Source organism: Ranitomeya imitator, chromosome 5 (genome assembly GCF_032444005.1).
Source record: "Ranitomeya imitator isolate aRanImi1 chromosome 5, aRanImi1.pri, whole genome shotgun sequence".
Classification (NCBI taxonomy): Eukaryota; Metazoa; Chordata; class Amphibia; order Anura; family Dendrobatidae; genus Ranitomeya; species Ranitomeya imitator.
The window spans coordinates 252,308,422-252,321,768 of record NC_091286.1 but is presented as its reverse complement, the minus strand read 5'-3'; the positions used below and the strand labels follow the sequence as shown (position 1 = coordinate 252,321,768).

Genomic DNA, 13,347 nt, shown 5'->3' with positions numbered 1-13,347 from the left:
AGTTGGCACAAATTGCAGGAAGTAGTATTCTAGGCAATTATATATTAGATATATATACACACACACACATACATATACGTAGTATATTGCCCAGCCACGTAGTATATTGCCCAGCCACGTAGTATCCAGCACAGAGCCACGTAGCATACAGACTTAAAATAAGAAATAAACATATACTCACCCTTCGAAAGGCCGTTGAAGTCCTGGCCCTGTGTGCGGTGCACGCGGCAGCTTCCGGTCCCAGGGTTGGTATGGGCGCAGGACCTGTGATGACGTCGCAAACGCATCATCAAAAGTAAAAAGTCGGTCACACAGGGTTAATAGTTGCGTTAATGGAGTGCGTTACACCGCGGTCCATTAACGCTGGCATTAACCCTGTGTGAGGGCTGACTGGAGGAGAGTATGGAGCGGGCACTGACTGTGGGGAGGAAGGAACGGCCATTTTTCCGCTGGACTGTGCCGGTCACTGATTGTTCGTGACATACAGTACAGACCAAAAAGTTTAGACACACCTTCTCATTTAAAGATTTTTCTGTATTTTCATGACTATGAAAATTGTACATTCACACCGAAAGCATCAAAACTATGAATTAACACACGTGGAATTATATACTTAACAAAAAAGTGTGAAACAACTTAAAATATGTCTTATATTGTAGGTTCTTCAAAGTAGTCACCTTTTGCTTTGATAACTGCTTTGCACACTCTTGGCATTCTCTTGATGAGCTTCAAGAGGTAGTCACAGGGAATGGTTTTCACTTCACAGGTGTGCCCTGTCAGGTTTAATAAGTGGGATTTCTTGCCTTATAAACTGGATTGGGACCATCAGTTGTGTTGTGCAGAAGTCTGGTGGATACACAGCTGATAGTCCTACTGAATAGACTGTTAGAATTTGTATTATGGCAAGAAAAAAGCAGCTAAGCAAAGAAAAATGAGTGGCCATCATTACTTTAACCCCTTAAGCCCCAAGGGTGGTTTGCACATTAATGACCGGGCAAATTTTTACAATTCTGACCACTGTCCCTTTATGAGGTTATAACTCTGGAACGCTTCAACAGATCTTGGTGATTCTGACAATGTTTTCTCGTGACATATCGTACTTCATGATAGTTGTAAAATTTCTTAGATATAACGTGCGTTTATTTGTGAAAAAAACGGAAGTTTGGCGAACATTTTGCAATTTTTTCAACTTTGAATTTTTATGCCCTTAAATCACAGAGATATGTCACATAAAATAATTAATAAGTAACATTTCCCAGATGTCTACTTTACATCAGCACAATTTTGGAACCAAAATGTTTTTTGTTAGGGAGTTATAAGGGTTAAAAGTTGACCAGCAATTTCTCATTTTTACAACACCAATATTTTTTGGGGACCACATCACATTTGAAGTCATTTTGAGGGGTCTATATGATAGAAAATAACCAAGTGTGACGCCATTCTAAAAACTGCACCCCTCATGGTGCTCAAAACCACATTCAAAAAGTTTATTAACCCTTCTGGTGTTTCACAGGAATTTTTGGAATGTTTAAATAAAAATGAACATTTAACTTTTTTTCACAAAAAATTTACTTCAGCTCCAATTTGTTTTATTTTCCCAAGGGTAAGAGAAGAAATTGGACCCCAAAAGTTGTTGTGCCATTTGTTCTGAGTACGCCGATACCCCACATGTGGGGGTAAACCACTGTTTGGGCGCATGGCAGAGCTTGGAAGGGAAGGAGCGCCATTTGACTTTTTCAATGCAAAATTGACTGGAATTGAGATTGGACGCCATGTTGCGTTTGGAGAGCCCCTGATGTGCCTAAACATTGAAACCCCCCACAAGTGCACCATTTTGGAAAGTAGACCCCCTAAGGAACTTATCTAGATGTGTGGTGAGCACTTTAACCGACTAAGTGCTTCACAGTAGTTTATAATGCAGAGCTGTAAAAATAAAAAATCATATTTTTTCACAATTTTTTATTTTCCCAAGGGTAAGAAGAAATTGGACCCAAAAAGTTGTTGTGCTATTTGTTCTGAGTACACCAATACCCCATATGTGGGGGTAAACCACTGTTTGGGCGCATGGCAGAGCTCGGAAGGGAAGGAGCGCCATTTGAATTTTCAATGCAAAATTGACTGGAATTGAGATGGGACACCATGTCACGTTTGGAGAGCCCCTGATGCGCCTAAACATTGAAACCCCCCACAAGTGACACTATTATGGAAAGTAGACCCCCTAAGGAACTTATATATCTGTGTTTTGACAGCTGTGAAGCCCTAAGTGTTTCACTAAAGTTTATAATGCAGAGCCGTGAAAATAATTTTTTTTCACAAAAATTATTTTTTAGCCCCCAGTTTTGTATTTTCCCAAGGTTAACAGGAGAAATTCACCCCAAAAGTTGTTATCCAATTTGTCCTGAGTATGCCGATACACCATATGTGGGGGGGAACCACCGTTTGTGCGCATGGCAGAGCTCGGAAGGGAAGGAGCGCCATTTGGAATGCAGACTTAGATGGATTGGTCTGCAGGCGTCACGTTGCATTTGCAAAGCCCTTGATGCACCTAAACAGTAGAAACCCTCCAGAAGTGACACCATTTTGGAAACTAGACCCCCCAAGGAACTTATCTACATGTGTTTTGACAACTTTGAACCCCTACGTGTTTTACTACAGTTTATAACTCATAGTCGATAAAATAAAAAGTAATTTTTTTTGCCACAAAAATGTTTTTTTAGCCCCCAAATTTTTATTTTCCCAAGGCTAACAAGAGAAATTGGACCCCAATAGTTGTTGTCCAAATTGTCCTGAGTACGCTGATACCCCATATGTTGGGGTAAACCCGTTTGGGCGCATGGGAGAGTTCAGAAGGGAAGGACCAGTGTTTTACTTTTTCAATGCAGAATTGGCTGGAATTCAGATCGGACGCCATGTTGCGTTTGGAGAGCCCTGATGTGCCTAAACAGTGGAAACCCCCAATTCTAACCGAAACCCTATCCCAAACACACCCCTAACCCTAATCCCAACCATAACCCTAACCACACACCTAACCCTGACACACCCCCAACCCTAATCCCAACCGTAAATGTAATCCAAACCTTAACCCTAACTTTAGCCCCAACCTTAACTTTAGCCCAAACCCTAACCCTAACTTTAGCCCCAACCCTAACTTTAGCCCCAACCCTAACCCTAACTTTAGCCCCAACCCTAACTTTAGCCCTAACCCTAACTTTAGCCCCAGCCGTAACCCTAACTTTAGCCCCAGCCCTAACCCTAACTTTAGCCCCAACCCTAACTTTAGCCCCAGCCCTAACCCTAACTTTAGCCCCAACCCTAACCGTAGCCCTAACCCTAGCCCCAACTCTAACCCTAGCCCCAACCCTAACCCTAATGGGAAAATGGAAATAAATACTTTTTAAAATTTTTTTATGTTTCCCTAACTAAGGGGGTGATGAAGGGGGATTTGATTTACTTTTCTAGCGGGTTTTCTAGCGGATTTTTATGATTGGCAGCTGTCACACACTAAAAGACACTTTTTATTGCAAAAAATATTTTTTGCGTTACCACATTTTGAGACCTATAGTTTTTCCATATTTTGGTCCACAGAGTCATGTGAGGTCTTGTTTTTTTGCAGGACGAGTTGACGTTTTTATTGGTAACATTTTCGGGCACGTGACATTTTTTGATCGCTTTTTATTCCGATTTTTGTGAGGCAGAATGACCAAAAACCAGCTATTCATGAATTTCTTTTGGGGGGAAGGTATTTATACCGTTCCGCGTTTGGTAAAATGGATAAAGAAGTTTTATTCTTCGGGTCAGTACGATTACAGCGATACCTCATTTACATCTTTTTTTTAAGTTTTAGCACTTTTTATACAATAAAAACTATTTTATAGAAAAAATAATTATTTTTGCATCGCTTTATTCTGAGGACTGTAACTTTTTTATTTTTTCGCTGATAATGCTGTATGGCGGCTCGTTTTTTGTGGGACAACATGACATTTTCAGCGGTACCATGGTTATTTATATCCGTTTTTTTGATTGCGTGTTATTCCACTTTTTGTTCGGCAGTATGATAATAAAGCGTTGTTTTATGCCTCGTTTTTACGGTGTTCACTGAAGGGGTTAACTGGTGGGAGTTTTATGGGTAGGGTCGTTACAGACACGGCAATACTAAATATGTGTACTTTTGTTTATTTTTTTTATTTAGATCAAGAAATGTATTTATGGGAACAATATATATATTTTTTTTCTTTATTTAGGAATTTTTTTTTTTTTTTTTTACTTTGTCCCAGGGGGGACATCACTGTATAGTGACAGATCGCTGATCTGACACTTTGCAGAGCACTGTGTCAGATCAGCGATCTGGTGTGCCATGCTCCTTGCTTACCAGCGCCTGCTCTGGAGTAGTCCCTGCAGGAACCGGATGCAGCCCCGCGGCCATTTTGGATCTGGGGCCTGCAGGGAGGAGACGCTCGGTACAAGGTGAGCACATTGCATGCCCCCTTCCTGCGCGATGCTTCCCTATGCCCCCGGAACACTGCGATCATGTTTGATCATGGTGTGTCGGGGGTTAATGTGCCAGGAGCGGTCTGTGACTGCTCCTGGCACATAGTGCCGGATGTCAGCTGCGATAGTCAGCTGACACCCGATCGCGTGAGCCGGTGAGCGCGGCCGATCGCATATGACGTACTATCCCGTCACTAGGAATTAAGTCCCAGGTCACCTTGACGGGATAGTACGTCATATGGGATTAAGGGGTTAAGAAATTAAGGTCAGTCAGTCCGAAAAATTGGAAAAACTTTGAAAGTGTCCCCAAGTGCAGTCGCAAAAACCATCAAGCGCTACAAAGAAACTGGCTCCCATGAGGACCGCCCCAGGAAAAAAAGACCAAGAGTCACCTCTGCTTCTGAGGACAAGTTTATCAGAGTCACCAGCCTCAGAAATCACAGGTTAACAGCAGCTCAGATTAGAGACCAGGTCAATGCCACACACAGTTCTAGCAGCAGACACATCTCTACAACAACTGTTAAGAGGAGACTTTGTTCAGCAGCATGGTAAAATAGCTGCTAGGAAACCACTGCTAGGAAACCACTGCTAAGGACAGGCAACAAGCATAAGAGACTTGTTTGGGCTAAAGAACACAAGGAATCGACATTAGACCAGTGGAAATCTGTGCTTTTGTCTGATGAGTCCAAATGTGAAATCTTTGGTTCCAACCACCATGTCTTTGTGCGACGCAGAAAAGGTGAACGGATGGACTCTACATGCCTGGTTCCCACCGTGAAGCATAGAGGAGGAGGTGTGAAGGTGTGGGGGTGCTTTGCTGGTGACACTGTTGGGGATTTATTCAAAATTGAAGGCATACTGAACCAGCATGGCTACCACAGAATCTTGCAGCGGCATGCTATTCCATCCGGTTTGCGTTTAGTTGGACCATCATTTATTTTTCAACAGGACAATGACCCCAAACACACCTCCAGGTTGTGTAAGGGCTATTTGACCAAGAAGGAGAGTGATGGGGTGCTACGCCAGATGACCTGGCCTCCACAGTCACCAGACCTGAATCCAATCGAGAGGGTTTTGGGTGAGCAGGACCGCAGAGTGAAGGCAAAATGGCCAACAAGTTCTAAGCATCTCTGGGAACTCCTTCAAGATTGTTGGAAGACCATTCCTGGTGACTACCTCTTGAAGTTCATCAAGAGAATGCCAAGAGTGTGCAAAGCAGTCATCAGAGCAAAAGGTGGCTACTTTGAAGAACCTAGAATATAAGAGATAATTTCAGTTGTTTCACACTTTTTTGTTAAGTATATCATTCCACATGTGTTAATTCATAGTTTTGATGCCTTCAGTGTGAATGTACAATTTTCATAGTCATGAAAATACAGAAAAATCTTTAAATGAGAAGGTGTGTCCAAACTTTTGCTCTGTACTGTATATTAAACGAAAAGGGAAACAGCACAAAAAGGTGACTTTAATGCCCTATATACATACATATATGTTTAACCGTATCCACACCAAGCCCACTGATGAAAATAGAGGCATACTCCATCTATGGTTTAGGTCACTTACCACAATGTCATCTGAAGAGGTCATCCCAGTTTTTCCAAGTTTTAGTTCAGGAGACCTGACACTAACCAACACTAAAGCGCTATAGAATGTAACCTTTTGAAACCCAGTTGCAAGTCTTTTGAGGCTGCCAGGTCCCCACATTAAAAGCCACCACATGCAGCCCCCTGTTGCCTTTTGACGGTTTCCAAAATATGTTCTTCCAAAAACGTACGAGCTTTCAATACTTTTTAAGTAATTTGTTAAGGAGACAAAAAAATATGACATAACATAGAACGTGCAACAAAAAAAGTGTTAGTGGCTTGTGAAACATCCAGCATGATATCCCTCTAAGGATAAATAACGCAGAGTTCAGGACATTCATGAGAAATAATACTACAACACTTTCAGTACACCAGTTGGATTACAAAATGCAAAAATAAAAAAATGACTAAGAATATTTGGGCAAATAAATTTACTAATCAGAGAATTAGGATTATTGATGTGCTGTATTTATTCTTAAAGGGATATTGCTTCTTCAGTAAATGTTAATAACCAAAATAAAGTAGGTGGCCATTTTCTACTTACAGGTAGTAGGAGTAAGAATAGTAGCTCCTCCTGGTAAGCAAATCACAAACAGTGGGGGAAAGAGAAGCAATGGTGAATGAAAAGCATGAATCATCCACATTCAACAAAGCAGCATACGGAAAAAAAAATAACAATGAACACTTAAAAAAATATATAAAATTATTTTCATATACATGTCACTTGTTAGCAATTAAGTGTCTCCATGCATTAAGTAAATGTTGCCATGCAAATCAACATAAAATACATGTTAGCTGCAAAATAATATGTGTAGACAAATAAGATGACTTCTTGAAAAGAGAGCAAATTACATGCTGACATTAAAACCATTGAGGAGGAAAGGCAAAAACAAAGGAAATGAATCAACAAAAATAATTATGAACATTTAAATGGTTTATGAATTTCAACTTCACTGTTACTGCCCTGAACGATGACATTTCTTAAGTTGCCCCCAAAACTACACGGGAATTAGATTACCAGTATCTTGGAATCTTACAAGGATTCTTTGGCACCTCTCACTTCTGTATCGGGAGGTGAGAGTTGCTGATAATATTGCATTAAAAAATGCCTGCTGAAATCTGTTAAAGTCTGGCAAACCTTGTGCCCCGGTCCTGTTCACTAAAGTAGGAAGCAGGCACAATACCCGCCGGTCCACATCCTGGTAGGCACCTATGGTCACAACACTGGCTGTGCACACATCCTAGTAGGCACCTATGGTCAACACCGGCTGTGCACACATCCTGGTAGGCACCTATGGACACAACACCGGCTGTGTACACATCCTGGTAGGTACCTGTGGACACAACACCGGCTGTGCACACATCCTGGTAGGTACCTGTGGACACAACACCGGCTGTGCACACATCCTGGTAGGCACCTGTGGTCAACACCAGCTGTGCTCACATCCTGGTAGGCACCTATGGACACAACACCATCATCATCATCCCTCACTTCCCAATGTGGTTTCAAATAATCGCTTTGACTCAATAAGTGTGTTTTGGATTTTATGTTTAATCTATTACTACAAAGAGGAGGATCTGTTAGCAAGACTTTGGTCTATTGGCCAGGTCTCTACTGGGACCACTTGATGGAGGACCTTGCCAGCTCCTTACTTACCGGCATTTCTGGCTCTTCTTCTGATTAGTTGGGCTGGCGTGACTTGTAACAAGATGTACACACAATGTCACACCAAGCTGGCTAACCCTAAGAAGAGCCAGGAATGCCGGGGTGAAAGGTTGCCGAACGCCTCCTATCCAGCAATCAGAGATATAAAGTTATCAAGCCCTACTGTAATGTAATAATTAGCTTGTATGCAAAGTACCAGCATCATTTGAGAAGCTGCAGGACACGATGAGGACAAAAGGAGCGATCAGACATTAAAAGGATTCTCCGGGCACATGATATAAATGACCTAGCCTTAGGATAAGTCATCAATATCAGATCAGTAAGGGTGCGACACAGGGCACTTCCGTCCATTAACCCCTAAGAGCCATTTTGCAGTCCCCAACAGCTACACTTTAGAGTTGGATTGCGCAGCTCCACTCAGTCAATGGCTTCTGAGAGTCAGATTTCCCCACTGATCTGATATTGCTACCGAATACTTAACACAGGTCATAGATATCAAACAGAGAATCGGTTTAACATACATGCATCTAATTTATCAAATCTGTCTGAAAGTTAAACGGACTTTATTGCCCATAGCAACAATAGCTCCATAATTTGCTCTGGCAAAATGAAAGCTGTGCTCTGATTGGTTGCAAGCAGTGCCCTCACGCCCCCTAAGCGTGCCAGCAGTGCCCTCCTGCCTCCTAAGCTTAGGAGAAGGGTCCTCACGCCTCCTAAGCTTGCGAGAAGAGCCTTCACGCCTCCTAAGCTTGCAAGCAGGGCCCTCACTCCTCCTAAGCTTGCCAGCAGGGCCCTCACGCCTCCTAAGCTTGCGAGCAGGGCCCTCACGCCTCCTAAGCTTGCGAGCAGGGCCCTCACACCTCCTAAGCTTGCGAGCAGGGCCCTCACACCTCCTAAGCTGTGAGCAGGGCCCTCAAGCCTCCTAAGCTTGCGAGCAAGGCCCTCACACATCCTAAGCTTGCGAGCACGGCTCTCCTGCCTCCTAAGCTTGCGAGCAGGGTTCTCGCTCCTCCTGAGCTTGCGAGCAGGGTCCTGACGGATCCTATGCTTGCGAGCAGGGCCCTCGCGCCTCTTAAGCTTGCGAGCAGGGCCCTCACGCCTCCTAATCTTGCCAGCAGGGCCCTCACGCCTCCTAATCTTGCCAGCAGTACCCTCACGCCTCTTAAGCTTCTCACGCCTCAAGCTTGCTAGCAGGGCCTTCACGCCTCCTAAGCTTGTCAGCAGGGCCCTCACACCTCCTGAGCTTGCCAGCAGGGCCCTCACGCCTCCTAAGCTTGTCAGCAGGGTCCTCACGCCTCCTAAGCTTGTTAGCAGGGCCTTCACGCCTCCTAAGCTTGTCAGCAGGGCCCTCACGCCTCCTGAGCTTGCCAGCAGGGCCCTCACGCCTCCTAAGCTTGTCAGCAGGGCCCTCACGCCTCCTAAGCTTGTGAGCAGGGCCCTCACGCCTCTTAAGCTTGCGAGCAGGGCCTTCACGCCTCCTAAGCTTGTCAGCAGGGCCCTCACGCCTCCTGAGCTTGCCAGCAGGGCCCTCACGCCTCCTAAGCTTGTCAGCAGGGCCCTCACGCCTCCTAAGCTTGTGAGCAGGGCCCTCACGCCTCTTAAGCTTGCGAGCAGGGCCTTAACGCCTCCTAAGCTTGTCAGCAGGGCCCTCACGCCTCCTGAGCTTGCCAGCAGGGCCCTCACGCCTAAGCTTGTCAGCAGGGCCCTCACGCCTCCTAAGCTTGTGAGCAGGGCCCTCACGCCTTCTAAGCTTGTCAGCAGGGCCCTCACGCCTCCTAAGCTTGTGAGCAGGGCCCTCACGCCTCTTAAGCTTGCGAGCAGGGCCTTCACGCCTCCTAAGCTTGTCAGCAGGGCCCTCACGCCTCCTAAGCTTGTGAGCAGGGCCCTCACGCCTTCTAAGCTTGTCAGCAGGGCCCTCACGCCTCCTAAGCTTGTGAGCAGGACCCTCACGCCTCTTAAGCTTGCGAGCAGGGCCTTCACGCCTCCTAAGCTTGTCAGCAGGGCCCTCACGCCTCCTGAGCTTGCCAGCAGGGCCCTCACGCCTCAAGCTTGTCAGCAGGGCCCTCACGCCTCCTAAGCTTGTCAGCAGGGCCCTCACGCCTCCTGAGCTTGCCAGCCCTTACGCCTCCTGAGCTTGTCAGCAGGGCCCTCACGCCTCCTAAGCTTGTCAGCAGGGCCCTCACGCCTTCTAAGCTTGCCAGCAGGGACCTCAAGCCTTCTATAACTCTTGAATCCTGTCTTAATTTGCATAGTTTTTATTGTCTGTACATGTTCCAGCTTAACTGAAAAGTACTGCGGAATATGCTGGCACTATAGAAATATATGTATTATTATGATTTAATATATATACAAATCTCCTTATTGCAATGACACCATAAATAATATAGTGTTAAAATAAATTAAAAAAAAATCTTTTTGAATAAAACTAACAATGTAAATAAGACTATGGCAGGACAAATGAAGTAAACCAGGAATACATTTTATAGTCTGCACATCTCCTATTCACTACATTGGAGAGTGCCAGGAATGACTGACTGACTTTTATGTCCTAGAGATCTCTCTCTAAAAGGGTCAAAAACACTAAACATTCCTTACATGCTATATGCCTTAAAGATTAGGTGTGTAATTTATATTAAGTACATGGGGAGATGAGCAATGGACACTTAAAGGATATATCAAAGGGCCAGGATGTAAGTTTTGGCCTGTGCATCACTGTGTATGATTGAAACGGTCACATAATGAAGTGTCACAGGATTCAACACGTCGTGGAGTCCAGCACCGATCTCAATCTGTAATGCGGCACCATCACAAGCCTATATTGTGCGCCAAAAGCTTCATTATTTTGTAGATCGGCACAGCCATGATAAATGAATGGTAGGTACTGTATGACCATGGCAGATCCTGATGGAATCCTTGCACCAAAGTTTACAAAGTTGGAAGCAAATCAAAAGCAAACTTAAGAAGCGTAGGAACAAAAGAACCTAGAAAAATGGATACCACAGAAGGAGCAGACTAGTGACCAGAAAGGCAATGTCATAATGATCATTTAACCACCCCCTGGTGTGCTGGCCCCAGCTGCCAAATTATCCCCACCCTGGTCCCATAATCCATCTCTTCTGACCCATCATTGGACTATAAAGGTAGAACCATCCTTAGGGGGGCACGCAAGTGGGGGTGCACGCAAACGTCACAGAAGCAAAGCGTCACGGAAGATAAGCGTCGTGATACAGCAGTTATTTCATGGCAGTTAGTCAGGGCAGGAGTCAGGTAACCCACACTATGTTCTCCCTTTTACCCATGTGCCTTATTCCTATCCTCCTATGCTCCCTTGCAATGCACATTCACCGCCCAATCCCCCCTCCACCACGACTCATACACATCATCTCCTCACTGCTTCCATCTCCTATGTACAGCTCCCATGCACTTCTCACCTTCCCGAAAAACCTCAGCCCATCTTACCCAAACACACTGCACAAAAAAACTTTAAACATTTCAAAAAACTACTTACTTTTTATCTGGTTACTACTACTGATTTCGAGGGACATATCCCCCAACCCCTGTCCCCCAACCTCAACTGCTACCCTACCTCATATCAAAACCATACTAACCTTATTAATATTACTCGCACTCCCTTATCTCTTTCTTTCAATTGTGCCCTTTGGAATCCACGGTCTGTATGTAACAAGCTTCCTTTCCTGCACAACTACTTTCTGAACAACTCTCTGAATCTGCTGGCCCTCACTGAAACCTGGATCCAAGACTCTGACACTGTCTCCCCTGCTGCCATTTCCCATGGTGGCTTACAATTCTCCCATTCCACAAGACCCACAAACAGACCTGGTGGTGGAGTCGGCATACTCTTGTCCCCCCAATGCACGTTCCAGGTTATACCCCCAGTTCCTTCACTTTCATTCCCTTCTTTTGAGGTCCACACCATCAGGCTCTTCCGTCCCCTCTCCCTCAGAGTAGCGGTCATATACCGGCCCCCAGGCTCACCACCCACTTCCTGGACCATTTCTCTGCCTGGCTGCCGCACTTCATGTCCTCAGAGCTACCAACCCTTATCCTGGGAGACTTCAACATTCCCATTAACAGCCCCACTTCCACTTCTGCATCCCAGCTTCTATCACTAACCACTTCCCTAGGCCTCTCACAGCTCTCAACCTCTGAAACACACAAAGACGGTAACACCCTGGACCAGGTCTTTGCCCGGCTCTGTTCAATCTCTTACCTAGATAACTCACCACTTCCCCTCTCTGACCACAACATTCTCTCCTTCACACTCACAACTCCTCGCCCACCCCAGCACCCTCCTACCTACCACACATTCAGAGATCTATATGCCATTAACCCTCATACACTTTCAGACTTCTTACACTCATCATTGTCCCCAATCTCTTCTTTTTCCTGTCCTGATCTGGCTGTACATCACTACAATGACACTCTTAGAAGCACCCTAGACCAAGTAGCTCCCCTCACCCTCAGAACCTCCAAACAAAGAGTGAAACAGCCCTGGCTCACATCGCAAACCCGATTTATCCAGCGAGGCTCCAGGTGTGCTGAACGCTTATGGAGGAAAACTCGCACCCCAGAAGACTTCATACACTTCAAATTTATGTTAAGGACCTATAACTCTGCCCTTCACCTTGCCAAACAGACCTACTTCACCACTCTGATCTCCTCACTATCCAACAACCCCAAGAAACTTTTTAACACCTTTCACTCCCTCCTCAGGCCAAAAGCACAAGACCCTATCACAGATATTTGTGCTGATGACCTGGCCTCCCACTTTATAGAGAAAATAGACAATATCCGTCAGGAAATCCGCTCCCAGACACCAAGTGCAATGACTCCCATTCCTCCCTGCATCTCCCCTGGCTCACTCTCCGCATTTGATCCCATCACAGAAGAAGTAGTCTCCAAGCTCCTCTCCTCTTCTCGTCCGACTACATGCACCACCGACCCCATTCCCTCACACCTCCTTCCAGTCTCTCTCTCCAGTCGTCACATCTCACCTAACTACAATTTTTAATCTCTCCCTCTCCTCTGGCATTTTCCCCTCCTCCTTCAAACACTCTGTCATTACACCATTACTAAAAAAAAACCACCCTTGACCCATCATGCGCAAACAACTACAGACCGGTCTCCAATCTCCCCTTCATCTCAAAACTCCTGGAGCGCCTAGTCTACTCCCGCCTTACCCATTACCTCTCCACTCATTCCCTCCTAGACCCTTCATAGTCCGGGTTCCGCCCCCTACATTCAACAGAAACTGCACTCATCAAGGTGACCAATGACCTTCTGACAGCAAAATGTAATGGTAACCACTCTCTGCTCATTCTCCTCGATCTTTCTGCAGCTTTCAACACTGTTGACTACACTCTCCTACTCTCTAGGCTCCAGTCACTAGGCATTAAGGACACTGCTCTCTCCTGGTTCTCTTCCTATGTTTCTGAACGCTCCTTCAGTGTTCTGTTCTCCGGCTCCACTTCATCTCCTCTTCCTCTCACTGTCGGGGTAGCTCAGGGCTCAGTCCTTGGCCCCCTTCTCTTCTCCCTCTACACAGCCCTAATTGGACAGACCATCAGCAGATTTGGCTTTCAGTACCAT

The 13,347-nt window shown here is 45.4% G+C and overlaps 1 protein-coding gene across 9 annotated transcripts in view; it reads right to left on the bottom strand.

Annotated features, from left to right (window-relative positions):
- Window positions 1-13,347, bottom strand: part of PTPRK (protein tyrosine phosphatase receptor type K) — a 413,915-nt gene that overhangs the window by 65,467 nt on the left and 335,101 nt on the right. For 5 of the 9 annotated variants that reach the window (XM_069726055.1, XM_069726057.1, XM_069726064.1 and 2 more), the window contains one exon: window positions 6,616-6,645. The exons of the other annotated variants lie outside the window; for them this stretch is intronic. In XM_069726055.1, coding sequence (XP_069582156.1) covers window positions 6,616-6,645 — 30 coding nt within the window. The remainder of the gene's footprint in view (window positions 1-6,615; window positions 6,646-13,347) is intronic. 9 annotated transcript variants of the gene reach the window in all.